Below are 27819 nucleotides of genomic sequence, written 5' to 3'. Positions count from 1 at the left end.
ATGGGATGCCAGTGCCGCAGGCTGCAGCATAACCAATCACTACACAGTCTCTGAAAGTTAACATCAAAGAAACCAGATACTGCGCTGCCCTCAGGAAGTTGGGCGTCTGGCCCTCTGCGGGAAGCCAGCACAGGTCTTTGGCCCCAAAGTCCTCGTGTGCGCATGCCCGGGAATTGTATGTGCCTTCCCCTCAGCTGATTGGCTGGCGGGACTGGCTTCTGCCAATGAGACTCGGGCTCCACCGGGGCTGCCAACGGCGGTTGGGGAGGCTAACCGCCATGCTGAGCTACGATGGCTGGGGCGACTGGCCGTTTCCGAGGTCGAGCCATGGGGCGGTTTCCGCTCACCCTGCCGGTGGCCGATGTGAGTATCTGTGCGGGTAGAAGCGAGGCCGTTTTCGCCCCTGTTTGGGCGTCTCTCGCTCCCACCCCCGAGGAGAGGGGAAAGGAATAATGGGAGCGACTATACACGGAGCCCTGTTGGTGAGCCCGGCGCCGTGCAGAATTGTGAGCTAGGTGGGTACACGCCGGGGTTTCGCGGGAAGCCGAGGCCGCCTGCGCCCACTGGGGAGCAATTGCCGGAGACTGAATTCAAATCCGGGTGCCTTTATTCCCCAGCTCTCCTTTCTCGGCGCCCTCCTTTTGGGAACCGGGTTCTTTCAAGAATCTCACGTTGAACAGACGTGTTGGCGGTGAACGTAAGAGAGTCTAGGATCTCGATGCGTATCTATTTCTTAAGCCTTGTGGTGGAAACCTAGATATCTGTTATGTTGTTTACTTTTTTGCTTGTCTGCAGAAATAGTTTTTAAAAAAGTAGCCTTTATTTATTTGAAATGCAGAATGACAGAGAGGGGGAGACAGAACTTCCATCTGGTGGTTCACACCTTGTTCACTCCTTGGCAATAGCCAGGGCGGGGCCAGGCCGAAGCCAGGAGCCCCTAACTCCATCTGGGTCTCCCACTAATATGGCAAGAACCCAAGCACCCGGGCCTGGGCTGTCTCCTAGGTGCACTCCTAGCAGGAAGCTAGATGAGAAGTGCGGAGGACCCAGAACTTGCACTTGACACTCTGAAATGAGACGCCATTAACCCAAGCAGCAGCTTGTTTACATTTCTGTTAGGGTCTGTGGGATCTGTGTGAGCGTCTTCTGTGCCACCACGCTATGCCGCGATGGTTGGGAAGTCGGTTGACTTGAGTTGGTGCATATTAAGAGGACTCCCTCAATTCAGGAAGAAAGCATGCACCGTGGAGGGGTAGAGAGCGGGGGTCTCGAGGCAGCGGAAGCCGCAGCCTGGAGCGGAGAGCGGCGGCTGTCGGGGCGCGGGCTCTGACGTCACTGCGGCGCGCCGTTTCCGGTGCCCAGCACTGGCAGCGAATGACTTCCCCCTCTGCGGGGCCGGGGCCGGAACCGGGCTCGCCGCGACGCCCCGGAGCCCACGGCCGCGTCGTGCCCGCGGGCGAATCCGCCACATCGAGGGTCCCACCCGCGCTGGGGACCATGGCCACCGACTCGTGGGCTCTGGCGGTAGACGAGCAGGAAGCGGCGGCTGAGTCGGTGGGTTGCTTTCAGCCATAAAAGGGTCAAGGGACCAGTTCTGGATGGGGACTTGATCCCTGGGAAAGAACAGCCCCTAGACTGGTCGTGGCAGGGGTGGGTTCTGGGGAGGAGAATGGTAGAGCCTGAGCAGTCCGGCTCAGGAAGGCAGGTGAGCGCTCCCATCCTTAAATCGCCCGCCTGCCGGACTGCTCCAGCTTGCGCTCGCCTTGCGGTAGGGGGGTCTGGCAGCCAGGAAAGCCTCCCCTGGTCCTCTTAGCTTCCTTCTGTTCTTCTGGGACTGACACACAGTAAGCAAAATATGTGTTACGCGTTAATTTCTCAAACCTCAGCACTGTGTTCTGGTGGGCTTTGTATCTACTTCTGTTAGTACTTACTTCTGTAAGCCTTTGTCTTATTTTTTTGTAGTTGATAAAACAGTTTATGCATGTACATAATTTATAGTCAAATAGTTTTAAAACTGTGGTTCTTAAGAATTTTTTCCTTCTGAGAGGCAACTTAATTTTCTCTTGAGATGGATGGACAATATTTACTCTTTTTTTTTTTTTTTTTTTTTTTTTTTTTTTGATAGGCAGAGTGGACAGTGAGAGAGAGAGACAGAGAGAAAGGTCTTCCTTTGCCGTTGGATCACCCTCCAATGGCCGCCGCTGCAGCCGGCGCACCGCGCTGATCCGATGGCAGGAGCCAGGATCCAGGTGCTTTTCCTGGTCTCCCATGGGGTGCAGGGCCCAAGCACCTGGGCCATCCTCCACTGCACTCCCTGGCCATAGCAGAGAGCTGGCCTGGAAGAGGGGCAACCGGGACAGAATCCGGCGCCCCAACCGGGACTAGAACCCGGTGTGCCGGCGCCGCAAGGTGGAGGATTAGCCTATTGAGCCACGGCGCCGGCTCTCTTTTTTTTTTTTTTTTTAAAGATTGATTTGATTTGATTTGAAAGAGTTACAAGAGAGGTAGAGACAGAGAGACAGGTCTTCCATCCGCTGGTTCACTCCCCAGATGGCCGCAATGGCTGGAGCTGTGCTGATCCAGAGCCAGGAGCTTCTTCCAGGTCTCTCACGTGGGTACAGGGGCCCAGGGACTTTGGCAAATTACCCTTTCCCAGGCCATAGCAGAGAGCTGGATCCAAAGAGGAGCAGCCGGTTTTCAAACCGGCGCCCATATGGGATGCTGGCGCTTCAGGCTGTGCCACAGCGCCAGCCGCAATATTTACTCTTCATTTCCTAAATAACATGCCTGTTTTGCTACTTCCTCAGTAATCAGTTTTAAATATTTATTGACTTGTGACTTCTTCCTGTGTCTTCCCCCACCACACATGCACACTTTTCTTTGTGCCATTTTTCATTGTAATATTGTGATTTTAGAGTATTCCATGTTTATACTACCAACTCATGAAAACTACTTTCCTATAAAACTGTTTCCTTTGAACTTTTATTTGCTTTGTGTTTGTGCTTCATGTATTTTGTATGTATTATCAGTTCATTCCAATCTCTCTGCCTAGTTGCCTAAGCTTATCTCAAGATGTTTGCCAGCATCCCATGTGGGTGCCGGTTTGAGTCCTGGCTGCTCCACTTCCAATCCAGTGTTTGGGCCCCTGCAACCATGTGGGAGATCCAGAAGAAGCTCCTGGCTTCCAATTGGCCCAGTTCCAGCTGTTGGGCCATTTGGGGAGTGAACCAGTAGATGGAAGATCTCTGTCTCTCCTTGCCTCTGCTTTTCTGTAACTCTGCCTTCCAAATAAATAAATGTTCAGCCAATTAAGTATTCTATCAATTACATCTCTCCCAGGCTGTTAGTTTGTTTCAAACTGAACTAGTCACCCTTGTGTATAGAGTGCAGTGCATTTTGGGAGGTGAAGGGGAACAGAGAATATTTAGTTTCGCCTTGTTCTGGCAATTGCTTTTTTCTCTTGGGTTAGAGCCTCTTCTTTCTGTATCCCTGTCTTCATCTTCCTTGATTTGTTCCTTTATTTTAGTGCAGCCTTTGGTCAGCTTTTTGGAGGTGTATGGGAAGGAAATTTTTTTGTTGAAAAACTGCATGTATAGAGATACCTTATTTTGTCCTATCATCTGGATAATAGTATTGTAGGTTGAAAATTACTTTCCTGCCAGATTTTAAAGGCATTTTTCCATTGCCTTCTAGACTTCTGTATTTGTTGCGATGTGTGAGACAATTATGATTCCTCATGTGAGTTGTTTTTCCCTTTCCAAGTCTGGAGTATCCTGTTTGTTCAGCAGATACAAAAAGTGATACATGTCTTGCTTGGTATGGGTCTGTTTGCATCCATTTTACTTGTATACTAGACAAGTCTCTTAAATTTGGAGCATTCTTGTCCTTCAGTTATAGGAAAAAAAAAATTTTTTGACAGGCAGAGTGGACAGTGAGAAAGAGACAGAGAGAAAGGTCTTCCTTTGCCTCCAATGGCCGCTGTGGCCGGCACGCTGTGGCCGGTGCACCGCGCTGATCCGAAGGCAGGAGCCAGGTGCTTCTCCTGGTCTCCCATGGGGTGCAGGGCCCAAGGACTTGGGCCATCCTCCACTGCACTCCCGGGCCGTAGCAGAGAGCTGGCCTGGAAGAGGGGCAACCGGGACAGAATCCGGCGCCCTGACCGGGACTAGAACCCGGTGTGTTGGTGCCGCTAGGTGGAGGATTAGCCTAGTGAGCCTTGGCGCCGGCCAGGAAATTTTCTTCATTGCTGATTTCCTCACCTTCATCTTTTATTTAGTCCCTCTTTTATAGAGCTCTTTTAGTTAAATGCTGGATCTCTTGGACTCGCCCTTTAATTTTTAGAGCGTGAGAAGAGAGAGAGAGTTATATCCATCTGCTGGTTCACTAGACTACCCAGATGGCCACACAGTTGGGGTTGAGCCATCCCGAAGCCAGGAGCTTCATCCTGGTTCCCACATGGTAGCAGGGGCCAAGCACTCAGGCCATCTTCTGCTGCTTTCCCAGCGCATTAGCAGGGAGATGGATTGGAACTGGCGCCCTTATGGGATGCTGGCATTATAGGCGACCTAACCTGCTATGCCACACAGCTGCTCCCCAAAATGTCTACTTTTTGTCTCTGTAACTCTGCCTTTCAAATAAATAAATAAATCTTTAAAACACACACATACACACAAAACAGAAACTCAGAATAATTTTTCCTGTGATAATAAAACTCAGATATAAAACATTTAACCCCTTTTGTTTTTATATTTTGTTTTTGTTTTTAGGCTTGTACTTTATAATATAATAATAAAAGCCTACATTTTATTTTTAATTTTTATTTAAAATTTTTAAAGTGTATTTATTTTATAGGCAGAGTTACAGATAGGAGAGAGAGCAAGGGAGAGAAATCTTTCATTCCCTGGTTCACATACCAAATAGCTGCAACAACCAGGGTTGGACCAAGCAGAAACCAGGAGCCAGTAGCTTCTTCTGGGTCTCTCATGTGGGTGGCAGTGGCCCAGAGACTTGGGCCATCTTCCATTGTTTTCCCATGAACACTAGCAGCGAGCTGGATCGGAATTGGAGCAGCCAGGACAAGAACCACTGTTGCCCATATGGAATGCCAGTGTTGTAGGTTGCTGCTTCACCTGCTGTCAGAAAGACGGCCCTGTGTTACTTTTTTTTAAATAATAGTATTTGAGATGTAATTTGCATATTACACACTTCAGCTGTTTAAAGTATATATCTCTGAGGCCAGTGCTGTGGTGCAGCAGGTTAAAGCCCCGGCCTGAAGCACTGGCATTCCATATGGGTGCCAGTTGGAGTCTTGGCTACTCCACTTCCAATCCAGCTCTCTGCTATGGCCTGGGAAAGCAGTAGAAGATGGCCCAAGTTCTTGGGTCCCTGCACCCAGATAGGAGACCCAGAAGAAGTTCCTGGCTCCTGGCTTCAGGTCGGCCCAGCGCCAGCCATTGTGGTCATTTGGGGAGTGATCCAGCAGATTGAAGAGTTTCTCGTTCGCTCGCTCCCTCTTTCTCTTTCTCTTTGCCTCTGCCTCTGTAACTCTGCCTTTCAAATAAATTAATAAAGTATATATAGCTCGCTAGTTTTCAATAGATTCATACACAAAATTGCACAGCCATCAGCATATTAAATTTCACAGCATTTACATCACCCTAAAAAGAAATTCTTTAACCATTAGCAGTCACTAAAACCATTTCTCTAAAACCACCCTAGGCTTGGCAACCCATAAGCTACCTTCGATTTGCTTCTTCTGAAACATAGTATCACACAGCACCTCCTAAGTCATCCTTTGTGACTGGATTCTTTGACTGAGCATAATGTTTTCAATATGCTAACGTGTATCATTACAGTACTTTATTCTGTTTTATTGCTAGGGCTGAAAAGCTGTGGCTGAGTAGGGTAAGCCTCTGCCTGTGGCACCGACATCCCATATGGGATGCTCCTGTCTGCTACTCTTCTTTTTTATTTTTATTTTTTGACAGGCGGAGTGGACAGTGAGAGAGAGAGACAGAGAGAAAGGTCTTCCTTTATTGGTTCACCCTCCAATGGCCGCCGCGGCCGGCACACCATGCTGATCCAAAGGCAGGAGCCAGGTACTTATCCTGGTCTCCCATGGTCTGCAGGGCCCAAGTACTTGGGCCATCCTCCACTGCACTCCCAGGCCACAGCAGAGAGCCGGCCTGGAAGACGGGCAACCGGGACAGCATCCGGCGCCCTGACCGGGACTAGAACCTGGTGTGCCGGCGCCACAAGGCAGAGGATTAGCCTAATGAGCCGCGGTGCCGGCTGCTCCTCTTCTGATCCAGCTCTTTGCTAATGGTCTGGGAAAGCAGTGGAAGATGGCCCAAGTGCTTGGGCCCTTGCACCCATGTGGGAGACCAGAAAATGCTCCTGGCTCCTGGCTTCGGGTCGGCCCAACGCTGGCCATTGTGGCCATTTGGGGAGTGAACCAGTGGATCTCTGTATTTCCCTCTCTTTGTCTGGGACTCTGCCTCTCAAATAAATAAATACATTTTTTTTTTTAAAGAATGTTGCTGTGATCATTTGTGACAGATTTTTGTGTGGACATGTTTTCAGTTCTCTAGCTAGAAGTGGGGCTGCTAGATTATATGATAAACTCTGTGTTTAACTGTGGAGAAATTGGGAGGCTGTTTTCCAAAACAGCAGCACCATTATGTTTACTTGGAAATTACTTGATGTTAACGATGAGAGTCACTGTTATGTAGAATTTAAGACCTTAGACTTCAGAGACAGACTTTGATTTGTTTTCCTGGGTCTATCACTTAGTTGTTATGATCTTAGACAAATTATGTAACTTGTCTGCCTTAGTCTCTTCATCTGTAGGATGAGAATAATCATAGAAACTACCCCTTTGAATTATGGACATGCCTGATTTAACAGCCACCACCGTTGTTGGTGCTGTTACCTATATCTCACTTTCTTTGCAGCAATCTTAATGAATTATCTCTTTTGTGCAAATTAGTTGAACATAAATAGTATTTGTCATGCTGCTTAACCATGCCCAAGTAAATGGTAATAGATCAGAGCATTGTAAAACCAAAGAAATGAGTCAAGATGCCCTTGACTCCTGTCTTGTGGAACTCCTCCCATCGAGCCACCACGCAGAGGCTGCCTGAGTAGGTGTCTGTGATGTGTACAGAGCACACATTGTTCAGTATGTATTTTAAGTATTTGTCAAGCTTCCTCTCTTTTTCATTTTAGGTAAGTGAATATTAGATTCTGCTTATTTACTTTTCGCATTCCCCAGTGGCTCCTCTTCTGCTTGGAGACAACTTTTTCAGTTTAGAGGAAAAGGGACCCCAAAATTGATGAGACTTTTTAAGTCTCCTGCTTCAGTGTTTTGCCTAAGGTAATCCCTATTTAGCATATGTCATTTAACATTAGATTTTCCCTATGTCTCAAGAATCCTTTCTCAAGTAGCTTTAAGATTTATTGATCTATTTATTTGGGGCCAGCATTGTCGCAAAGTGGGTAAAGCCACCCCCGCGACGTTGGCATCCCCTGTGGACACCAGTTCGCACCCTAGATGCTCCTCTTCTGATCCAGTCCTTGCCTGGGAAAAGCAGCAGAAGATGGCCCAAGTGTTTGGGTCCCTGCCATCCACGTGGGAGACCTGGAAGAAACTCTTTGCCTGGCTCAGCACTGGCTGTTGTAACCATCTGGGTAGTGAGCCAATGGATGGAAGATCTCTGTGTGTGTGTGCATCACTCTGCCTTTCAAATAAATACATAAATCTTTTTAAAGATTTAAACAGCCAGACCACCCTCTGCTGCCTTCCCAGGCACTTTAGCAGAAAGCTGGATTTGATGTAGAGAAGCTGGGACTTGATTCTGAGCACCCTTGTAGGATGCTGGCATCACAAACAGCAGCTTAACCTGCTGTGCTACAACACTGGCCCCAGTTTTCTATTATTTTAACATCTTAAAAACATATTAGTTAAAAGCATTGAAAAAATGTGGATATTATAAGAGAAGGCTTTGGTCAATTTGTGAAAGGTGGAATTTTGTTGTTTTTGTTTTGCCTTTTGGTTGGTTTTCTGTATCATAAAATGATTTCCAATGAGGGTGCAAGGAAATTGCTTTCTGCTTTTTTGGTCCAAAGAAATAGAGCGAAGAATGGTATCTGAACTAACTGCTTTCAACATAAGTTTTAGCATTAGTTCACTAACCATACAGCAGGTAATGCAAACTTTGCCGCAGTGCCACTTCTGTGTGTAGGCTTGGAAAGCCTTACCACCTAATTATTTGAACTATTGTCACTGCTTCCTAGGGTCTGTGTTGGCTGGAGCTGGGGTCAGGAGCTGAAACTGGGAATCAAACACAGCTACTTGGCTGTAGGAGAGGGTACCTCATCTGGAATCAACCATTAGGCTAAATGTCTACCCCAGATGAACTCTTACTGTTTTATAATGATTGCGCTTTATGCTTTTTTTTTTTTTTTTTGCCAGTTTCCTTTCTTGCCAGTCTATCCAATGTGTGTGTGTGTGTGTGTTTTTTTTTTGACAGGCAGAGTGGACAGTGAGAAAGAGACAGAGAGAAAGGTCTTCCTTTGCCGTTGGTTCACCCTCCAATGGCCACCATGGCCGGTGCGTTGCGGCCGGCGCACCACGCTGATCCGATGGCAGGAGCCAGGTATTTATCCTGGTCTCACATGGGGTGCAGGACCCAAGCACTTGGGCCATCCTCCACTGCACTCCCGGGCCACAGCAGAGAGCTGGCCTGGAAGAGGGGCAACTGGGACAGAATCCGGCGCCCCGACCGGGACTAGAACCTGGTGTGCCAGTGCCGCAAGGCGGAGGATTAGCATAGTGAGCCGTGGTGCCGGCCCCAATGTGTTCTTCTGAGTCTCCTTTCTCCAACACCAAAGCACATAGACACTAGAAGTTTCTTACCAGCTTGTGTGAAGTGAAGCAGGGCTCTTCTATTCTGAACTAATCACTCATTAAAACAAATTTTAATTACTCTCTCCCCAACCTCCCCCCTCTTTCCTTGGTTCTTGGGAGGAGGGCAATAAAATTCAATACATACAGAATCTTGTGGTCCTTTAAAAAATAAAAATTTGGTTTTGGTAATTTTCTTTTTTAAAAAATAATTTTATTTATTAAGATTTATTTATTTGGCTGGCGCTGTGGCTCACTTGGCTAATCCTCCCCCTGTGGCGCTAGCACCCTGAGTTCTAGTCCCGGTTGGGGCGCCGGATTCTGTCCCAGTTGCTCCTCTTCCAGTCCAGTTCTCTGCTGTGACCTGGGAAGGCAGTGGAGGATGGCCCAAGTGCTTGGGCCCTGCACCCACATGGAAGACCAGGAGAAGCACCTGGCTCCTGTCTTCGGATCGGCGCAGTGCTGGCCGTGACGGCCATTTTGGGGGGTGAACCAATGGAAAAAGGAAGACCTTTCTCTCTGTCTCTCTCTCTCTCTCTCACTGTCTTAACTCTGCCTGTCAAAAAAAAAAAAGGGGATTTATTTATTTATTTATTTGAAAGGCAGAGTTACAGAGAGGCAGAGGTTGTGGGGGCGGGGGGAGAGAAGAGGTCTTCCATTCAGTGGTTCACTCCCCTGATGGCCACAACAGTCAGAGCTGGGCCAATCCAAAGCCAGAAGCCTGGCACTTCTTCTGGGCTTTCCAAGTAGGTACAGGGGCCCAAGAACTTGGGTTATCTTCTACTGCCTTCCCAGGCTATAGCAGAGAGCTGGATCAGAAGTGGAGCAGCTGGGATTAGAACCAGCACCCATATCAGATGCCGAGACTGTAGGTAGTGGCTTTACCCACTACACCACAGCACCAACCCCAATTTTGCTAATTTTCCTTCTTTTACCCTTTATTAAATGATGTCTTAGGTCTTGCTACATATTTTATTAGTTTACCTGCCTTATACTAGACCCAGAGGTAAATTAAAAATAGAATTATCTTCTGTCATTTCAGGAATTGTGTTCTGTTTTTTTTTTTTTCCCCAGAAACCTTTTATTTAAGGTATACAAACTTCATACATTTCATAAATACAAATTAGGAACATAGTGATTCTTCCCATCTTACCTTCCCTCCCACCCGTACTCCCACCTTCTTCCTCCTCCCTCTTCTAGTCTCTTATTTTTTACTAAGATCTATTTTCAATTAACTTTATACACATAAGATTAACTCTACACTAAGTAGAGAGTTCAACAAATAATATAGAAAAAAAAAAAAAAACACCAAAAACCCTGTTCCTGAACAGTTGAGACAAGGACTGTCAAAGTCATGGCATCTCAAAGTGTCAATTTCACTTCTATAGATTACCTTTTGGGTACTCTGTTAGTTACCACAGATCAGGGAGAACATATAGTATTTGTCTTTTTGGGACTGGCTTATTTCACTAATTAGAATGTTTTCCATTTGCATCCATTTTTTTGCAAACAGCAAGATTTCATTTTTTTTACCACTGTAGTATTCCATGGTGTACATATCCCATAGATTCTTTTTTTTTTTTTAAGATTTATTTATTTACTTGATAGAGTTATACAGAAAGAGAAGGAGATGCAGAGAGAGAGGTCTTGGCATCCACTGGTTCACTCCCAGTTGGTTGCAACAGCTGGAACTGCGCCAATCCGAAGCCAGGAGCCAAGAGCTTCTTCTAGGTCTCCCATGTGGGTGCAGGGACTCAAGGACTTGGGCCATCTTCCACTGCTTTCCCAGGCCATAGGAGAGAGCTGGATCGGAAGTGGAGCAGCTGGGACTCAGACTGGCACCCATATGGGATGCCGGCAGTGCAGGCAGCAGCTTTATCTGCTATGCTGCAGCACTGGTCCCTCCCCCCACCAATGTGGTTTATCCATTCTTCAGTTGACAGGCACCTGGGTTGATTCCATATTTTAGCTATTGTGAATTGAGCTGCAATAAATATGGGGGGTACAGATAACTCTTTTGTATGCTGATTTCAATTCCTTTGAGTAAATTCCCAGGAGTGGAATGTCCAGATCTTATGTTTGTTTATTTCTATCTACTTTAAAGGCTGAGTATCAAAGAGAAAGAGGGAGAGAGATAACTTTTATCTGCTGATTCACTCCCCAAATGCCTGCAATAGTCAGAGCTGGGCCAGGAGCCCAGAATGCCATCTAGGTCTCCCTTGTGGGTGGCAGGGGCCCAAGCATTTGAGCCATCATCTGTTGCCTCCCAGGATGCATTACCAGGAAGCTGGATTAGAAGCAGAGCAGGCCGGTGCCGCGGCTCACTAGGCTAATCCTCCGCCTTGCGGCACCAGCACACCAGGTTCTAGCCCCGGTCGGGGCACCGGATTCTGTCCCGGTTGCCCCTCTTCCAGGCCAGCTCTCTGCTGTGGCCCGGGAGTGCGGTGGAGGATGGCCCAAGTGCTTGGGCCCTGCACCCCATGGGAGACCAGGAAAAGCTTGGCTCCTGCCTTTGGATCAGCATGGTGTGCCGGCCGCGGCGGCCATTGGAGGGTGAACCAACGGCAAAGGGAGACCTTTCTCTCTGTCTCTCTCTCTCTCACTGTCAAAAAAAAAAAAGCAGAGCAGCTGGGATGCAGTTATCTGTTTAAGCTTCATGTACTATGTCTCAATGCCTGCCCCAGGATAGTTGCATTCTTACAGGGGAGAGAGGAGTCCTGCCAGGAGATCCCTAATTCCCATTGTTTGATCTAAGTCCTAAGAATCCTTTCTTTGAAATGCCTCTCTGATCTATCTCTTCCTTTCTATCCCGACTTCAGCCTGGTGAGTATTGTGATTACACAGTGATCCTCGGGGCTGTTTCCAGTTAAGAGTATGAGACACGAAGCATAAGGTGACTTAGATGTTGGCTGTGTGTCAGCATGCTGTGTGCCGTGGCTTCAACAAGTCCTGCACTGTACTGCTTCCCTCCTGCGGGTGCTGTCAGTGCAGTGCTCCCTCCTTGGCTGTGTCTGCAGTGTGACTGCATTCTTTGGGATATCTTCAGTGTCCTCTTGTTTGGACTGTGAGGGAGTGACAACTCTAACAATGATATTCCCCTGAGAGTCTTTGTAATCAGGAGTTAAGCAAACTCATCAATTATAATTCTCTCTAGGGGTTATAATTAGGAAGAATGGATTTTAAGCGGCTCAGTAATCATTTTTTCTTACTACATTTATGGGCATTTTTGTTTATTTTCATTCAGTCATTTGGCAAACAAAAGGAACCCAGAATAGCAACCTAAGAATCAGTCTTGAGAGAGGGGCTGTTTTCTCCCTGTTTCTTGGGAAGCCTCTGTTGACTTTAACATCTTGTAAGTGACTCTCCTGACACTTTCCTCCCTCCATATTCTCCATTTAGTTGAGCAACTTGCATCTTAAGGACGAGAAAATCAAACCGGATGCCAATGGTGAGTAAAAGCTAGTTTGAAAACAAATGCTATTTCCTTGAGTATTTCTGTTTGGGCATAACAACTGCCTAGAAAAAAAAAAAAAACTGTATTTGTACCAGAGGACTGGCAGATACTGGCAGTCTTTCCATTTGGGAATTAACAAACTAGATTGTAATCACAAAGTGCTTATTATAAGAATGAGCCTACCTAATTGGTTTATAAACTATTAAATTTATTCCAGACTTTGGCACTATATTGCCAACTATTATTTGTTACTTTTTAAAATGTTCATCAGTTTGGAATGATTATGAGTAACCTGAGAGTTTACCTATTCTAATTATCTAAAATCATATCAAAATCTATCAAAATATATCAAAAGTCTAGGCTCAACACCAAATTTTTGTTGATGTATTTAATATTACAGGGGAGAAATCTGGCATTTACCCTACTCTGAATTCACATAATACTTTTCCATCACTATAACTTGTTTTTAAGTTTCTACTAATTAGCAGTTTATACACCTAGAATTTTAATGGCATTGTGTGATTTGCATAGATACTCCACTGTTGAGCATCAAGGTGGTTTCTTTTTTTTTTTTTTTTTTTTTTTTTTTTTGACAGGCAGAGTGGACAGTGAGAGAGAGAGACAGAGAGAAAGGTCTTCCTTTGCCGTTGGTTCACCCTCCAATGGCCGCCGCTGCAGCCGGCGCACCGTGCTGATCCGATGGCAGGAGCCAGGATCCAGGTGCTTTTCCTGGTCTCCCATGGGGTGCAGGGCCCAAGCACCTGGGCCATCCTCCACTGCACTCCCTGGCCATAGCAGAGAGCTGGCCTGGAAGAGGGGCAACCGGGACAGAATCCGGCGCCCCGACCGGGACTAGAACCCGGTGTGCCGGCGCCGCAAGGTGGAGGATTAGCCTATTGAGCCACGGCGCCGGCTGTTTCTGATCATTGACTTAATAATCATCTTTCTGTAATACTTTGGAGATATTGATACTATGAGAGAACTAAATGTTAGATTTTGAAGTAACGTGGGAGGACCTGGAATAGAAAATAATTGAGGCCGGCGCCGCAGCTCACTAGGCTAATCCTCCACCTTGTGGTGCCGGCACACCGGGTTCTAGTCCCGGTCGGGGCGCTGGATTCTGTCCCGGTTGCCCCTCTTCCAGGCCAGCTCTCTGCTGTGGCCAGGGAGTGCAGTGGAGGATGGCCCAAGTCCTTGGGCCCTGCACCCCATGGGAGACCAGGATAAGTACCTGGCTCCTGCCATCGGATCGGTGCGGTGCGCTGGTTGCAGCCCGCCGGCCATGGCAGCCATTGGAGGGTGAACCAATGGCAAAGGAAGACCTTTCTCTCTGTCTCTCTCTCTCACTGTCCAATCTGCCTGTCAAAAAAAAAAAAAAAAAAAAAAAAAAAAAAAAGAAAAAATAATTGAAATTGAAGCAACAGTGTTTCATACCTTAGCTGATTTAGAAACTTTGAAATTTTTTTAATCAGTGTCTGGGTTTCCTAACTAATTTTTTTTCTCCAGGGCTTTACATTTATAGTGTAATAGATTTTTTTAAAGATGTATTTATTTATTTGAAAGGCAGAGATACAGAGAGAGTAGGGGAGAGAGTTGGAGAGAAGGAGAGAACCATCCACTGGTTCACTCCCCACTGGGTTAGGCCAAAGCCAGGAGCGTCTTCTGTGTCTCCTACACAGGTGCAGGGACCTAAATGCTTGGGCCAGCTTCTGCTGCTTTCCCAGGCCTGTTATCAAGGAGCTGGAAGCAGGACAAGTGGGACTCGAACTGGTACCCAAATGAGATGCCGGCACTGCAGGCAGAGGCTTAGCCTATTAACGCCACGGCACTGGCCCCGGCCCCTAGTGTCAGAATTTGAATTGCCACAGCTGTTGATTATGGGATATGGTTTTGATTGATGGTCATTTTGTGTCTCATAAAGGTGCTGTTGTCAAGACCAATGCTAATACAGAGAACACAGATGAAGAAGAAAAAGGTAACACAGTCATAGAGCTTATAAATGAAGTTCTAAGAAAATGGATTGTTAGGGAGGCTTCATTTTTATATCCAACTTGACTTCAGCAGGAGTTACAGTGCTGCTATAAAGGTTCAACAGTCAATTAGTGAAGAAATTCTAATAATTTACATTTTAGACAAATTTTTACATTGAACATTGATGAACTTCAGGCAGTAAATTCCCTGAATGATTTTCTCATATGGAGTGTTTTAAAAGGAATTTTAGGTTGTATCCTCATTGTCTAGTGAAGTTAAACACAGTGGCATCTTGACACATTTAATGTGAATGACAAACTGTGAAAAACTTATACCATATCAAGATACAGACTGTTATTTCCAGTTTTCATTGTTGGCATGCACTTGTTAACAATAAATTTATACTGCATGCAAACTAGGGGAATAAATATTTGGGACTAGAGGAACAGACACCCTCAGGAAAGGAGGGTTGTTAAAATATTCACAGGGTCCTGTGTCGTGTGATGTGAGGATAATAACCTTTTTAATAAAACTTTTTAATTATAATTAGAGATTAAACTGTTAAGTGCCTTGTACTGGTACAATTACATGCTATTACTTAAAATACCAGTGGCAGTTGATGAGTTCATCAACTCATGGTTTATGGACCTTCGAAACTATTTGTTCTTTTTCCTGACAGAGGACAGAGCTGCCCAGTCATTGCTTAACAAACTGATCAGAAGCAACCTTGTGGATAACACAAACCAAGTGGAAGTCCTACAGCGGGATCCCAACTCCCCCCTCTACTCTGTGAAGTCTTTTGAGGAGCTCCGGCTGTGAGTATTTGTTTACTTTCTGTCTCTCCCAGACCTATTATATGTATTTTTTTCACACAGAACATTTTTTAACTAACATATGTTTAATAAAGGAATTTTATTTGAACTATTAAGTAAATTACAAATGAGGCTTAACTCACTGCACCACACATTATGTTGAGTTCATCATAATGCAATTATCGTTACCTATAAACTATGTGGAACATTTTTTTTTTAATTTTTTTTTTTTTATGTTTTTTTTTGACAGGCAGAGTGGACAGTGAGAGAGAGAGACAGAGAGAAAGGTCTTCCTTTTGCCGTTGGTTCACCCTCCAATGGCCGCCGCGGCCGGCGCGCTGCGGCCGGCGCACCGCGCTGATCCGATGGCAGGAGCCAGGAGCCAGGTGCTTTTCCTGGTCTCCCATGGGGTGCAGGGCCCAAGCACCTGGGCCATCCTCCACTGCACTCCCTGGTCACAGCAGAGAGCTGGCCTGGAAGAGGGGCAACCGGGACAGAATCCGGCGCCCCGACCGGGACTAGAACCCGGTGTGCCGGCGCCGCTAGGCGGAGGATTAGCCTAGTGAGCCGCTGCGCCGGCCAACTATGTGGAACATTAAAAGAGGGAAAAAAATTTTTTTGCTGTGTTCCTCAACTAAAGAGACTGTGGCTTTCATCTTTGTTTCTCTAGGAAACCGCAACTTCTCCAGGGAGTCTATGCCATGGGTTTCAACCGGCCATCCAAGATCCAAGAGAACGCTTTGCCTTTGATGCTTGCTGAACCGTATGTATCCTAATACAGCTGTCTTCTATTTTTAATTTTCTGTGTTTTAAAAATTGAATTGATTTTGGGCCGGCGCCGCGGCTCACAAGGCTAATCCTCCGCCTAGCGGCGCCGGCACACCGGGTTCTAGTCCCGGTTGGGGCACCGGATTCTGTCCCGGTTGCCCCTCTTCCAGGCCAGCTCTCTGCTGTGGCCAGGGAGTGCAGTGGAGGATGGCCCAGGTGCTTGGGCCCTGCACCCCATGGGAGACCAGGAAAAGCACCTGGCTCCTGGCTCTTGCCATCGGATCAGCGCCGTGCGCTAGCCACTGCGCGCCGGCCACGGCGGCCATTGGAGGGCGAACCAACGGCAAAGGAACACCTTTCTCTCTGTCTCTCTCTCTCACTGTCTACTCTGCCTGTCAAAAAAATAAAAATAAAAAAATAAAATAAAAAAAAAAACTTTAAAAAAAATTGAATTGATTTTAAGAATTATGCAAATAGTACATACTATATTTAGAAAATTTAGAAAACAATGTGAAAGGGATGGGCATTGTGGTACAGTGAGTTAAGCCTCTATTTGAGAGACAGCATCTCATTGGAGTGCCTGGGCTTGAGTCCTGTCTCCACTTCTGATCCAGCTTCCTGCTAATGCATCTGGAAGACAGCAGATGATGGCCCAGGTACTTGGGTTCATGGGAGAAGAGGATAGTTCCTGGTTCCTGGCTTTGACCTGCTCCAGCTCCAGCATTGTAGGCATTTAAAGAGTAAATTGAGGGATGGAAGCTCTCTCTGTCTTTCCCACTCTGCTTTTCAAATTAATTTTTTACTTTTTAAAATTTTGGCTTTCTTTTTTTTTTTTTTTTTTTTTTTTTTTTTTTTGACAGGCAGAGTGGACAGTGAGAGAGAGAGACAGAGAGAAAGGTCTTCCTTTGCCGTTGGTTCACCCTCCAATGGCCGCCGCGGCCAGCGCGCTGCGGCCGGCGCACCGCGCTGATCCGATGGCAGGAGCCAGGAGCCAGGTGCTTTTCCTGGTCTCCCATGGGGTGCAGGGCCCAAGCACCTGGGCCATCCTCCACTGCACTCCCTGGCCACAGCAGAGGGCTGGCCTGGAAGAGGGGCAACCGGGACAGAATCCGGCGCCCCGACCGGGACTAGAACCCGGTGTGCCGGCGCCGCTAGGCGGAGGATTAGCCTAGTGAGCCGCGGCGCCGGCCAAAATTTTGGCTTTCTTAAAGATTTATTTATTTATTTGAAAGACAGAATTACAGAGAGGGAGAGACCCTACTGCTTGGGCTACTATGGGGACTGTTTTTTGTGACCTTAAAGGAGCCAAACCTGATTCTTCCCATCCCTGCTCCAAATCCTGCCATTGGAAGCCTACATCTTGTTTATTTTAAGGCATTTCAAAGTAGATTACACTTTCACTTTTCAGTCAGCTCATTAGGGTATAATCTCATCAAGTAGGAGGCACTTAGGCAAAGACTTGAAGGAGAGGAGAGAATTAGGGTGCTCTTACTGGGGACATTTGTCTTAGGCAGAATACAGCCAGTACAGAAGTTCTACAGGGGGCTTGGCTGACATGTTTTCTGTAGCATTGAGGTCATTATGGTGGAGTAGATGGGGGGAGGTAGAGAGAGTAGCAGGAGATGAGATCCAAGAGATAATGGGAAGGCAGATCAGGTAAGGCCCTTGTAGGATGCTATAAAGATTAGGCCGGCGCCGCGGCTCACTAGGCTAATCCTCCACCTAGCGGCGCCGGCACACCAGATTCTAGTCCCGGTCGGGGTGCCGGATTCTGTCCCGGTTGCCCCTCTTCCAGTCCAGCTCTCTGCTGTGGCCAGGGAGTGCAGTGCAGGATGGCCCAAGTCCTTGGGCCCTGCACCCCATGGGAGACCAGGAAAAGCACCTGGCTCCTGGCTCCTGCCATCGGATCAGCGCGGTGCGCCGGCCACAGCGCGCCAGCCACGGCGGCCATTGGAGGGTGAACCAACGGCAAAAGGAAGACCTTTCTCTCTGTCTCTCTCTCTCACTGTCCACTCTGCCTGTCAAAAAAAAAAAAAAAAAAAAAAAGATTTTACTTTATATTCTGAATGAAATAAGCAGTGATGGGAATGCTTTTGAGCGGAGAAGTATACATGAGCTGATTCACATTTTAAAAGAATCAGTAGGGGCCAGTGCTGTGGTGCAGTGGGTTAAAGCTGCCACCTGCAGTGCCGGAATCCCATATGTGCTCTGGTTTGAGTCTTGGCTGTTCCAATTCTGATCCAGCTCTCTGCTGTGGCCTAGGATAGCAGTAGAAGATGGCCCAAGTCCTTGGGCCCCTGCACCTGCGTGGGAGACACAGAAGAAGCTCCTGGCTCCTGGCTTTGGATCAGTGCAGCTCCGGCCATTGCGGCCATCTGGGGAGTGAACCAGCAGATGAAAGACCTCTCTCTCTCTCTCTCTCTCTCTCTCTCTCTCTCTCTGCCTCTCTGTAATTCTTCCTTTCAAATAAATGAATAAAACAATAAAAAAAATTAAAAATCAGTGTGGATCACTGAAATCTTGCATCCCAGATTACCAAGATGTGCCAGGAATTGTATGTCCACCCAGATTCCTTTTTTTTTTTTAAACAGGCAGAGTTAGACAGTGAGAGAGAGAGACAGAGAGAAAGGTCTTTCTTTTTCTGTTGGTTCACCCCTCAAATGGCTGCTATGGCCAGCACGCTGCGCCAGTCCGAAGCCAGGGGTCAGGCACTTCCTCCTGGTCTCCCATGTGAGTGCAGGGCCCAAGCACTTGGGCCATCCTCCACTGCCCTCCCGGGCCACAACAGAGAGCTGGACTGGAAGAGGAACAACTGGGACAGAACCGGCGCCCCAACCGGGACTAGAACCCAGGGTGCCAGCGCCGCAGGCAGAGGATTAGCCTAGTGAGCCGCAGCACCGGCGCCCACCCAGATTCCAAACTAGAGCCCAGGGCCTTTTGATTCAACTCTAACAGAGAGGAGGCCACCCAGCTGAGTGAGAGCTACTACATGCTGCATCTGAGGTGGTTGAGAGCTGCATGTACCTGTGGTACCAGACCCATGACACAGTCTACAGGAAGTGGTAATGGCTTTGGAGAAATACTACCAGACAGAGGCCGGCTCCTTGAGGATTATGGATGTGTAGAGCTTCATCCCCAGCCACAACAACAAACAGCAGAGTTTCTTCCTAGCGGAGGCACTAAAGTATTTCTACCTTCTGGTCTCCATTGATGACATGCTCTCCCTGGAAGACTGGGTGATCAACACCAAGGCCCACCTGCTCTCTGTAAACTACTTGGGCAGCTCCCGCACAGCCTAGGGCCCACGCTGATTGTCTCCCTGCTGCCTCTGGGCTGCCTCAGGGATGCAATGCCTTTTTGGGATTTGGGTCTGTTCTCAAAAGGACTGGGAATATAGGCCCCACTGAGCAGGCCCAGGCAGCTGTGTCAGACATACTACTTTCCTCAGTGAAGAGACAGGAGTTGGGAACACCGCAGTGTCAGAGCAGGGCCACCATGGTCACGCCAGGCCCTAACATTCCTTTCTACAGAGAAATTTTTTTTTTTAAGGATCTATTTATTTATTTGAAAGTCAGAGTTACACAGAGAGAGGAGAGGCAGAGAGAGAGAGAGAAAGGTCTTCCATCCAATGGTTCACTCCCCAATTGGCTGCAACGGCCGGAGCTGCGCCGATCCGAAGTCAGGAGCCAGGAACTTCCTCCGGGTCTCCCACGTAGGTGCAGGGGACCAAGGACTTGGGCCATCTTCCGCTTTCCCAGGCCATAGCAGAGAGCTGGATCGGAAGTGGAGCAGCTGGGACTTGAACCGGCGCCCATGTGGGATGCCAGCGCTTCAGGCCAGGGCGTTACCCGTGCGCCACAGCACCAGCCCGTCTACAGACAAATTTCTATGAAACCCACAAACCCACTTCCAGGTCCTAGGGCCAAAAGCCTGGAAGTCTGCATGTCCACCCCAGGTATTTGGTTTGCTTGATTTTGCTTTTTGTTTACTGTTGAGTTTTGTTATACGTTTTCAGAATTGTTTATTTTCTAAAATGGTGTTGTTTTGATAAACCAGCGCTTAAAGTGTTTCTCTACACACAGTTGTGGCCCTGGTATCTTAATTTTTAATGCCTTTCACCCAGCATTTACTCCATGTTAAACTCCGTGTTAGTTACTGTATAATTTGAGGAGGGGTCTCCTTACTTAGTGTTAGTACTCACAGGTGTTATAATGGAAAAATCTGTGAACTAGAATAATGAAAGAGTTTATTGAATAACCACAACAACAAAAAAGAATCAGCTGTATAGAGAGCAGATCAGACATGAAATGCTTTGAATCCCACCACAAAATTTTCTCTCTGTAGTCTGCTATACTTGTGAACCTAGCATATGTAATTGTTGCAGAAGCCAATGTCGTCTTCTATAAATGAATTTTAAACTAACTTATTGGGTTTTATTTTTCATTTTTATTAACTAAGGTTTATTTGAAATTAAGCTCCTAAACAGTTTGTTCTCTTGTGTAGCCCACAGAATTTAATTGCCCAGTCTCAGTCTGGTACTGGTAAAACAGCTGCTTTTGTGTTGGCCATGCTCAGCCAAGTGGAACCTGCGAACAAATACCCCCAGGTAAGGATCTGGCAAATTTTGATTTCTTTTTTTTTTTTTAGATTTATTTATTTATTTGAAGGCCAGAGTTACACAGAGAAAAGGAGAGGCAGAGAGAGAGAGCGGGGTCTTCCATCTGCTGGTTCACTTCCCAATTGGCCACAATGGCTGGAGCTGGGCCAATCTGCAGCCAGGAGCCAGGAGCTTCTTCCAGGTCTCCCACGCAGGTGCAGGGGCCCAAGCACTTGGGCCATTTTCTACTGCTTTCCCAGGCCATAGCTGAGAGCTGGATTGGAATTGGTGCAGCCGGGGCTCGAACCAGTGCCCATAAGGGATGTCAGCACTGCAGGCTGTGGCGTTACCTGCTGTGTCACAGCACCAGCCCCCTGGATTTTCTACGTAAGCATAGTTAGGAGGGAAAGTCCATTTGGTGGACAGAAAGCCAAACTGCGTTATTTTATTATTATTATTATTATTATTAATTATTTATTTGAAAAGCAGAGGGACAGAGACAGGAAGAAAAGCAGACAGAGATATTCTTTCTGCTGGTTCACTCCACCAAATGTCTGCAACAGCTGGAGCTGGCCCAGGCTGAAATCAGGAGCCCAGAATTTAATCTGGGTTTCCTAACTAGTGGCCGGGACCAAGGAACTTGAGCCATTAGCACTGCTTCCCAGGGTGCATATTAGCAGGAAGCTGGAATCATAAGCGGACATGTCTTGAGCAGTATAAGCTGCTGAACCAACTGAGGGCCCTGTGTATTACTTTTTACATAAACTTGTGCTCTGCAAGTTGAACACAAACAATATGGTTAATCTTGCAGTGGTAACAGGAATACTGCTCCCTTTCCCATGATTTGCCAGTTCTGGGATATTGCTGACAGGCTTGGCTCCTTTATCTGGCTTCTGTTAGAAAGTTCTGGCAGTTCCGCCATGGCCTCCACGGAAGGGAGTCAGGAGTTCACTGGATTTTGGCGCGAGCCTGAGGGATGCGGCTGGCGACAGGACAAGTATCCCGTGCTCTTGCCGACCTACAATGAGCGTGAGAACCTGCTGCTCGTTGTGTGGCTGCTGGTGAAAAGCTTCTCTGAGAGTGGAATCAGCTATGAAATCATAATCACAGATGCTGGGAGCCCAGATGGAACGAGATGTGGCTGAACAGCTGGAATATCTACGGGTCAGACAGAATTCTCCTGAGACCTCGCGAGAAGAAGCTGGACTAGGAACTGCATGGAGTGGAACATGCTGCAAGAAACTGCGTCATTATAATGATCTGTCACACCACGAAACAAAAGGCAGGAAATGTTGATACTGTCTCTGGAACTCACTACAAAGGAAATGAGGTGTATATGGTTGGGATCTGAAAAGCAAAATGACCAGCCCTGGGGCCAATTTTATTACCTAGATTTTGTTGAGACCAGGAGCATCTGATCTAACAGGAAGTTTCAGAGTGTATCGAAAATAAGTTCTACAGACGTTAATAGAGAAATGTGTTCCTGAAGGCTACGTCTTCCAGATGGAGATGACTGTTCAGGCAAGACAGCTGAATGATATCATTGCTGAGGTTCCCAGTATCATTGGTGGATCGTGTTTATGGTGAATCCAAGTTGGGAGGAAATGAAATAGTCTCATTTGTGAAAGGATTATTGACTCTTTCCGCTACTACATAAAAGACGGTTGCTCCTTTGTGCTTACCATGTTCATGTGAATTTAAGCATGAGAGCAGCTGATTACGATGTCTGTAACATGTACTCTGAGAGCATGACCAAGAAGGGAAGGTGAATTCCATGCAGATCCACTTTTTGGAAAAACACCATTTTATACTAAAAGTTAAATAATTTCAAATTTACTGGTTGGACGAGCAATATTCTCAACTTTGAATTATGTTTTGCTCTATTAAGACCTATAAATATATATGGATTTTTTTTTACATAAAAAAAAAGAAAGTTCTTAGAACTTTCTTAGCAAAGGAAAAGGAAACTAATCTCTAGTTGGAATTTCAGTTCCTTACTCCTGGGGGTGTTTTGCACTCCAGAGGGGAATGTCTGTTTTCACTTGTTTTTACTAAGCAGGGTCCTGACCCCTGAGAAGAATTACTGACTCTGCAGCTTGAAGAGTCAAATGGTTTACATATTAATTTGCATATTCTTTGGTGCCCTCTTTGTGGCATGGCTTAAGTCCTGCTGGCGATGCCAGCACCCCTTGTGGGGGCCCATTTAAGTCCTAGCCGCTCCACTTCTGATCCAGCTCCCTGCTGATGTGCCTAGGAAAGCAGCGTTAGGAAGGCCCAAGTACTTGGACCTCTGCCACCCAAGTGGGAGACCTGGATGAAACTCCTGACTCCTGGTTTTGGCCTGCCCCAACATGGGCTGTTGCAGGCATCTGGGGAGTGAAGCCAGCAGATGGAAAGTAAATCTTATTCTCTCTGTCTTGCCCTCTCCCTCTCTGTAACTATGCCTTTACAATAAATAAATCTTAAAAAAATTTGCATATTTGTTGCTTCACCTTCAGCTGGAGCGATGACTGAATCTTGTGTAATTCCTCTTTGCAAAGGCCTATTGTTCTGAATTCTAATGCTGCACTCTTTCCCTCCCAGTGTCTGTGCCTTTCCCCAACATATGAACTTGCCCTTCAAACCGGAAAAGTGATTGAGCAGATGGGCAGATTTTACCCTGAACTGAAACTAGCTTATGCTGTTCGAGGCAATAAATGTGAGTATGAAGATGTGATCCTGTATCATTAACCTAACTACTTATTTTGATTTTTCAAATATTTCAAAAGATACTTGATAGTTGATATAATAATGAATACATATGTGCTCTCACCTAACATTTTGCTGTATTTGATTTTTTCTATATATTTGTATACATGTTTTACTTGAACCATTTGACAGTAATGTGCAGACATTATAATTATTTCTTTTTTAAAACTATTTTTTAATTTGAAAGACAGAGTTACAGAGAGAAAGAAGAGACAGAGAAAGATCTTGCATCCACGGATTCACTCCCCAGATGGCCGCAATGGCTGGTGATGGGCCAGACTGAGGCCAGGAGCTGGGAGTTTCTTCTGACTCTTCTATGTGACTGCAGAGGCCCAAGGACTAGGACCATCTTCTGCTGCTTTCCCAGGCACATTAGTAGGGAGCTGGATCTTGAACCAGTGCTCATATGAGATGCTGGTGCAAAAATGGCAGCATTACCTGCTATGCCATAGCCTTGGCCCTATAAATGAATCTTAAAAATTTAAAAAGGTGGGGGACTGGCGTTGTGGTACTGCAGGTTAAGACCCTGGCCTGGCTGGTGCCGTGGCTCTCTAGGCTAATCCTCCACCTGTGTCGTCGGCACACCGGATTCTGTCCCGGTTGCCCCTCTTCCAGTCAGCTCTCCACTGTGGCCCGGGAGTGCAGTGGAGGATGGCCCAAGTCCTTGGGCCCTGCACCCGCATGGGAGACCAGGAGAAGCACCTGGCTCCTGGCTCTGGACCAGCGCGGTGCACAGGCCGCAGCGGCCATTGGAGGGTGAACCAACGGTAAAGGAAGACCTTTCTCTCTCTCACTGTCCACTCTGCCTGTCAAAAAAAAAAAAAAAAAAAAAAAGGCCCTGGCCTGTGGAACTGGCAATGTGGCTTAGCTGGTAAAGCTGCTGCCTGCAGTGCCAGCATCCCATATGGGTGCTAGTTCAAGTCCCAGCTGCTCCACTTCCAGTCCAGCTCTCTGCTGTGGCCTGGGAAAGCAGTGGAAGATGGCCCAAGTCCTTGGGTCCCTATACCCGTGTGGGAGACCCAGAAGAAACTCCCAGCTCCTGGCATTGGATAGGCTCAGCTCCGGCCCGTTGCAACCATTTGGGGAGTGAACTAGTGGATGGAAGAGCTTTCTATCTCTTTCTCTATCTCTCTCTATGTCTGTCTCTCTCTGCCTCTGCCTCTCTGTAACTCTGCTTTTCAAATAAATAAATTTTAAAAAAGTAAAAATTAATAAAAATGAATGAATCTTAAAAAAAAAATCATGACATGCAGCACCAGAATCCCATGTGGGTGCTGGTTCCAGTCCCTGCTGCTCCAGTTCTGATCCAGCTCTGTGCCAATGTTCCTGAGAAAGCAAGGAAGATGGCCCAAGTCCGTGGGCCCCTGCACTCAGGGAGATCCAGAAGAAGCTCCAGGCTCCTGGCTTCAGATCAGCTCGGCTCTGGCCATTGTGGCCATTTGGGGATGAACCAGCAGTGGCTGGAAGACCTCTCTATTTCTCTGTAACTCTTTCAAATAAATAAATAAATCTTTTAAACAAAAAAGGAAATTTAGAAAAACATAAGTATACCAGAAACCTGAAATAATTAGATGATTATACATAATGAAAAGAAAACCACCAAAAAGGTTTCATTCTTTTTATTTTTTATAGCTTATGTCTTCAGAATTTTTGTCTGTTTTTCTGTCCATTATATTGTAGTGGTAGTCTAACCTTTCATTAAAATATTAATGTAGACAGTAAAACGTTTGCATTCAAATACATGATAGCATCAGGATTTCTCAGCAAGGGAGCAGAATTTACCATGGGAATTCCTGAGGAAAGCATCTTGTCTCCACAGTGGAAAGAGGGCAGAAGATCAGTGAGCAGATTGTCATTGGCACCCCAGGGACTGTCCTGGACTGGTGCTCCAAACTCAAGTTCATTGACCCCAAGAAGATCAAGGTGTTTGTTCTGGACGAGGCTGACGTGATGATAGCCACTCAGGGCCACCAGGATCAGAGCATCCGCATCCAGAGGTAGGAACCGGGGCAGCCTCTTGTCCCGTGCTTCAGACACCTCTTCTAGCCCTCTCAGGCTCTCTGCTCGGGACTTAGAGCATTCGCTTGATCAGCACTGAGCATACTCCCAGCCTGAGTTAAGAGAGGAGACCTGGGGCTCAGCTGCTCCCCTGGGCCTCCCTGGGATGCTGCACAGCACCTGTAGCCTTCCTGGGGGCACAGCCAAGCAAGCGGGCGAGCTGTGGGGCTGCTATTCCTGCTGAGAGCCTCAGGGTCACGTCAGATGCCCGGGCCCTGCCTTGCAGGATGCTGCCCAGGAACTGCCAGATGCTCCTTTTCTCTGCGACCTTTGAAGACTCTGTGTGGAAGTTTGCCCAGAAAGTGGTCCCAGACCCGAACATTATCAAACTGAAGCGCGAGGAGGAGACTTTGGATACCATCAAGCAGTACTACGTCCTGTGCAACAACAGAGATGAGAAGTTCCAGGCCCTGTGCAACCTGTATGGGGCCATCACCATCGCTCAGGCCATGATCTTCTGCCACGTGAGTAGCAGCAGCAGGTGCCTGCTGGGCTGCTGGCCCACTGCCTGGAGACCCCCCCTTAGTGCTGGGGAGGACCCAGCTTCCCACCGTGGGAAGGGCACAGCAGGCAGAGCAGGCAGGAAATGATGACTCGCCTCCTCCTGCCCCTGAGCCTAGGCTCCTCAGGCTGCAGTGAGTTACCAGGGGAAGCTGTTGTGAGGGTGGAATCCTTACCTCTACCCACTTCTTAGAGATCACTTGGGAAACACCTCAGGTTAACATCCCTGAAGTAACTGTTAAGCATAAGGAACGTAGACTGTTTTGGAATAAAGATCTTGGGCTCAATGTGTACGCTTGCTGAACGAAAAGCCAAGAGCACTTAATTTGTCCCTCCAAAACCAATCATGGGTCTGACATTCTCTATGAGACAGTTTAAGCCTGTTGTGCTGAGTGAACTCAGCACAGAGCTGTTGTGTATTTGATTGGCAACAGACCACTCTTTGCAAGCATCTGCATTTTCTTACCCATAGGTCTTTATATTGAAAACCATTTTTTTCACTCCAGACCCGCAAAACAGCCAGCTGGTTGGCAGCAGAGCTGTCAAAGGAAGGCCACCAGGTGGCCCTGCTGAGCGGAGAAATGGTGGTGGAGCAGAGAGCAGCCGTGATTGAGCGCTTCCGAGAGGGCAAAGAGAAAGTTCTGGTGACCACCAACGTGTGTGCCCGCGGTGAGCAGAGAGTGTGTCCTACCTGCCAGGCTTGGGGTCCCAGGCCCTGTTAGCCAGAGAAAGCCTTGTACCACGGAAACTCAGGTGGCCCAGGCAAGGTGGGTGGGGTTGGGGTGACATGCTTTCTCAGAGAGACTGGGACCCCCTCGGGATGAGAAGCTGCAGAGAGCCCAGAGTCGTGGTTTGGTGGGAGGAGACGTACAGTCACCTGAGCTTCTAGCCGTACCTGGACACACTTGCGTCTGCAGGGGCTTCCTTACTGATTTTGCAATTGTGTTGACACCTGCCAACGCTCTTCTTTTCTCCTCTGGCTTCTGCTACATGCCAGTGTGTGTCCTCACATCCCAGAGGTGGCCTGACCCAGGCTGTTTCCCTCACTGCAAGTGAAAGTGCAGTGGCCTGACTGTGGGCAACACTGACTTTTTCCATCCCTGACTCCCGTCTGTCTCCAACCCCCTTCACGCAGGTATCGATGTTGAACAAGTGTCTGTCGTCATCAATTTTGATCTTCCCGTGGACAAGGATGGGAACCCAGACAATGAGACCTACCTGCACCGGATCGGGCGCACCGGCCGCTTTGGCAAGAGGGGCCTGGCCGTGAACATGGTTGACAGCAAGCACAGCATGAACATCCTGAACAGAATCCAGGAGCATTTTAGTGAGTCCCTGCAGGGTCCCCCCGTGCCCTTTCCTGGGCAGGTGGGGGGGGTGTTTCCCCACGGCTCTGAGAGGCCTTTGCACTGCGCATCTCCTCTCCCTTCCCACCTTATGGGAGTTCTTAGGGAGCACATCTGCAGAGTTCAGGGAGCCAAATGGCATGGCCGGGCTTGGGGAAAGGGGCTCTGCCTGCTGCCCAGGGCCTGGAAGTCCTTGGGTGAAATGAAGTATCGCTGTGTCCCTGAGCGGGGCGTGTTCCCGTGTCTTCCCCTTCCGGCTGGGCTGTCCCTCTCAGTCACACCACAGCTGCGTCTCCACACTAAGCCTGTCTTCATCTCCCTCTGACCCTTGTTTTTCCCCCCAGATAAGAAGATAGAAAGACTGGACACGGATGATTTGGATGAGATTGAGAAAATAGCCAACTGAGACGTTCTACCTGTCACTGGTGTCCTCCCTTGGCACAGGCCCTGCTGGGAGATGAGAGCTTTCACAGCCAAGACCTTGACTGTCCCCGAGAAGATGGCGCGTGTAGAAACTACCTACCTCATTTTAAATTATGTTTGGACTTGACAAAAATTTGTGCAAATGATGGGGGATGGTAGAAAAATTGTTGACAAAACTCTGGAAGATTAGGCGTGAATACACAGAAATTTACCCTTTGCAAATTTTGTCTTTTTTT

The 27819-nt window shown here is 47.5% G+C and overlaps 2 protein-coding genes and 1 pseudogene across 6 annotated transcripts in view; 2 read left to right on the top strand and 1 right to left on the bottom strand.

Annotated features, from left to right (window-relative positions):
• The window catches only part of AARS1 (alanyl-tRNA synthetase 1), a 104176-nt gene that overhangs the window by 26786 nt on the left and 49571 nt on the right, over positions 1 to 27819 (bottom strand). The gene's annotated exons all lie outside the window — the stretch shown is intronic.
• LOC100340393 (ATP-dependent RNA helicase DDX19B) lies at positions 243 to 27805 on the top strand. Of its 4 annotated transcripts, XM_070062742.1 has the most exons (13): positions 1340 to 1554; positions 11725 to 11798; positions 12305 to 12353; positions 14281 to 14334; positions 15010 to 15145; positions 15813 to 15905; positions 20414 to 20516; positions 23091 to 23205; positions 25075 to 25252; positions 25540 to 25777; positions 26321 to 26483; positions 26950 to 27141; positions 27505 to 27805. In XM_070062742.1, exons 6-13 carry the CDS (start codon positions 15844 to 15846, stop codon positions 27564 to 27566), a joined length of 1113 nt encoding a protein of 370 aa, XP_069918843.1. In that variant the 5' UTR covers positions 1340 to 1554; positions 11725 to 11798; positions 12305 to 12353; positions 14281 to 14334; positions 15010 to 15145; positions 15813 to 15843; the 3' UTR covers positions 27567 to 27805. The 4 variants fall into 4 exon arrangements, with proteins under 4 accessions (XP_002711765.1, XP_008255829.1, XP_069918843.1 ...); XM_002711719.5 differs by lacking the exons at positions 1340 to 1554; positions 11725 to 11798 and adding an exon at positions 243 to 363; XM_008257607.4 differs by lacking the exon at positions 11725 to 11798 and having other exon boundaries at positions 1334 to 1554.
• Positions 20531 to 23138, top strand: LOC103348517 (dolichol-phosphate mannosyltransferase subunit 1-like; annotated as a pseudogene).

The sequence above is a fragment of the Oryctolagus cuniculus genome, chromosome 18, assembly GCF_964237555.1.
Source record: "Oryctolagus cuniculus chromosome 18, mOryCun1.1, whole genome shotgun sequence".
NCBI classification, from domain to species: domain Eukaryota; kingdom Metazoa; phylum Chordata; class Mammalia; order Lagomorpha; family Leporidae; genus Oryctolagus; species Oryctolagus cuniculus.
This window is presented reverse-complemented; position numbering and strand designations above follow the sequence as displayed.